The following is a 3,756-nucleotide window of genomic DNA, read 5'->3' as shown; positions in this document are numbered from 1 at the left end:
CACACACCCAAACAAATATGAATTCATGAACAGGCTCACCTGATAGTTAATTCTAGTGTGTGGTAAGCATGATTATTGAACTCCTTGGTTAGCCAAATCAGTTCTCTATTGTAGAAAATCAAGTTATGCAGTGGTTGTTGTTGTTAGGATCCCAGGTCTTGGAAACTTGCCTTAAAATTTGAGATAGACTTATATCAGCAATTTTTTTTAAAACAAAACTAGAGCTGTATCTGAAATTCGAAATTCCATAAGTAATTGTAGAAAAATCCTTTTTGTGTGATTCCAGTTCCAAATTGTTCTTTGGGATGTCTATTTCAAATGTTGTGAAGACACCATCTTTAAATTCCCAGCCAAACTGTGTCATTTTTAGCCTGAAAGTTTACCAGACAGAAAGTCAAGAAGTTATCTTGTGATATCAGAATTTTGTTGTTTTCAGTTGCATTTTTTGTTTCTTTGTATCTTTGTTGTTATGCAATCATAGATGTATTGAATTTAGAATATCATGTTTGTGATTTCTGTTCATGTATCTGACATGGAGGATTATATTAGTATGAAGTGATTAGGATTTTTTTGTTGTTACTGGGAACTATCTTTGAAAAGGAGAAACATGATTTTGAGTCAAAATCTGTTATTTTGCTGATTCATATCAGTAACTTTGAAAAATCATAAATAATTGTAAAAAAGTCTTTTTGTTGCGATTCCAATTCTTGATTGATCTTTAGGATGTGTACTACAATTGTTATGAAGACGCCAACCTTGTATTCCCAGCCGAACTGTACTGTTTTTGGTCAAATATATTTATGGTCAGATACTTAGTAAGGCATTTTCTTATTTCAGTCCTTTGTTTTTAGTCTTAGTGTTTGTCTTTGATTCTTGCTCGATTTGATATGATGTTATACAGATGTATAGATTAGATTATAAGGTTCTTATACATGTTATTTGTTTTTCAAATTGAAATTAGAGATCAAAGATTTGGGTTGCTTAAAGTTAGTTGAAAGATGAGAAATTTATGACTTACATGTTGCTTCTTTCTAGTTGTCTTTGTGTCATTTAATGTCAGCCTTTTTCATTGAATGTTTCATGTGCTTTCTGTATGTTAAAACATTGGAGTCTTTATATTTAGTTGCTAGAAGCTTTGTACCATATAGTTTGTATGTTTTGCTTTCAATTACTTGAAATAGGCACTTAGCAAGAAATTTCAGAAAAACCTGAAGCTGTACTGAACTTTGAAAATCCATAACTAATTCAAGAAAAATCGTTTTAAGGTGATTCCAACTCTCAGTGTTTCTTTACTGTGTCTACTGTAAATCTTTAGAAGAACTCGAAGTCCAATTCTAAACAGTTTTGTACAGTTTTTGAAGTTAAGGTGACTGGTTCAGAAAGTTAGATTGTGTTGTTGTGTAATTATGTGGAACTGTTTTGGTTTGTTATTGTATCTTCTGTTTAGCATCCTAGCTGAGTCTTAATTGGAGTTCTATGTATTTGATTGCTTAAACTATAATGTGTATGGCTTGATTAACCCTATAATGTGCATCTCCCCTGTCCAAAATAGAAGCTGGCAGCTAAGATGAAAACAAAGGATAACACATAGGTATTTGGTGAGCCAATTAGGTTTCTATTGTGTTACTGATTTTGTTTATTTCATGAGCTATCTGACTTGCAAGTTTAATGACCTTGGTAGAATATAGGTTTCCTCGATAATATATTGGTATGGTAAGGCCTATATTCCATACCAATATTTTAGCTTAGGCATATTCTACTTCCAAATTTCTCTTTAGTAAGGCCTTCTAGTGATACAAGTAGTAAATATATATGTATTTCCATTGGTTTGTAAATTGGATATAGTTATATCCGGCTCATAAGATGCAAATTTCTTGGCTTATCTATCTCAAATTCTCAATTAAACCTTCTTTTAATAATTTGTGCAGGTATTCGTGTTCAGAGTCTTAAAAAAGGTCAAATAACAAATTAGTAAACCTTGTTTCTTGAAGGGGAGCTTTGCGCTTCTAACTAATTGTATTTTCTTTTGACAGACAAATACCAATTCTATTTGTTGGAATCCAATGGAGCCATTCAACTTCACTGCTGTGAGTGCACTTATTTACATTTTATCTTTTGCAAATTGTTCGGAGGAATGAAAAGTTGTCTAGTATTGGGTAGATGTGCTTTGCTGGCTACCCTTTAGATGATTTGGAGGGATAGGCACAAATAAATTTTTGAGGAAACTTGTGAGGATGTGGGAAAGGGTTCATTTTTGGGCATCTCTCTTGGCATCGGTCTTTTCAAGAGTTTAAAGATTACTCTCTTCAGGCCTTCTTTATTATTGGGATGCAGTTGTGTTCTAGTTCTTAAGTGCTTATCTTTATTCTTTCCTTTGTATTCTATGTGGATATAGTTATGTTTTAACATTTGGTTTTACCACTTTCAGTCCACTTAAGGAAAACAGACTTATTTCTTGTTTCTGTACTACAGTCTGTCAAACTGTATTAGATTGTTCTTTAGTGAGATAGTTCCTGACACCGTCATTTTCGATGACTTCGAGAGGTTTTTTTTCACTCTTCTTTCACTCACAAACAACTAGTATTTGAAATTACTATCATTTTATTGTTTGCATCCATGTTTTGTTGAAATGTTGATACTTTATTTGCTTGTTTGAGTTGATGAGAGTGACTTGATCTTCACTTCACTTGCCTGTTTTCCGATTATTTAACTACTTATTTTCCTTCTTTTTTTGTGTTATCTGATCAACTAAAAAAGATCTCGTAAAATCATCCATTTCCCCAATTAATTGAAGGTTTGGTTTACTGATTATCTGTAAATAGGTTTCCTCCACTAGTAGAAGTATATCATGGCATTATTTGGCTATTCTTGTGTCTTGAACCTTGGATATGATTTCAGACTTTTCAATATACACATGGTTTTCTTTTATGGATGAGCAGATTGTATATATGGATTATTTGATAGAGTTTGCATTCATTGGTATGTTAATATCATTGCATTTGCTAGATGTATCTCATATCATTGATATGTTAGACTAAAAGTGAGCAAAATTTGTGTTACCCTTCTTTACTCTTTAGAAATTTGAACTACTATTTGATATCTCATATCATAGATGTATCTCATATCATTGATATCTATTTGTGTTTGTGTTGGGAATCAGATTTTTGGGATAATGTCATGTTCATGTCTAACTTTAACATTATGTTTTTCAGTGGGACAAGAGAAACAAACTTGTCTATGCTGAAGATGATTTGGATGTGTTAAGAAATGAGTGGGCAAAGTTCATCATCAGCAAATACTTGTATGGTGCATGATCTGGTCTGTTTTGGTGAACTTGGTGCTTTCTATATGTATGTGGTAGTACTTTGCTTTTGAACTTGGTGTTTCTATATATTCGGAACAGCTATATGGTAGTACGTACTTTGTGCATTTCTCATGTTGGAATGCTTTTGGACATGTAAGACTATCTAGGAGCTTAACTAGTTGCTTGTTTTCAGTTTATTATTCAGCGGTAATGTTGTTTGTGGAAGTTTGAATGATATATATGGAACCTGAAATGCAATGTTTTATGGTATCAGTCAATTTGTGCAGCAGTTTCTTTTGTGATGTTTGTGTGTGTAAAACTTGGACAATAAAGTCTGTCCACATGAAAATACAACTGTTGTATGATTCTCATCAAACAAGAAAGCAGAATGCTATATCTATTGTGTGATACAACAGTCCAAATATTTCAGTTGTAGGTTATTCAACGTCACA

At 32.5% G+C, this 3,756-nt stretch overlaps 1 protein-coding gene across 1 annotated transcript in view; it reads left to right on the top strand.

Moving 5' to 3' along the window:
* Nucleotides 1-3,314, top strand: part of LOC101305740 — a 3,662-nt gene extending 348 nt beyond the window's left edge. Inside the window, exons 3-4 of the mRNA XM_004295652.1 lie at nucleotides 2,429-2,483; nucleotides 3,213-3,314. Of these exons, the coding sequence (XP_004295700.1) occupies nucleotides 2,429-2,483; nucleotides 3,213-3,314 (157 nt within the window). The remainder of the gene's footprint in view (nucleotides 1-2,428; nucleotides 2,484-3,212) is intronic.
* The last annotated feature ends 442 nt before the right edge of the window (nucleotides 3,315-3,756 follow it).

This window comes from Fragaria vesca, linkage group LG3 (genome assembly GCF_000184155.1).
Source record: "Fragaria vesca subsp. vesca linkage group LG3, FraVesHawaii_1.0, whole genome shotgun sequence".
Lineage (NCBI taxonomy): Eukaryota > Viridiplantae > Streptophyta > Magnoliopsida > Rosales > Rosaceae > Fragaria > Fragaria vesca.
This window is presented reverse-complemented; position numbering and strand designations above follow the sequence as displayed.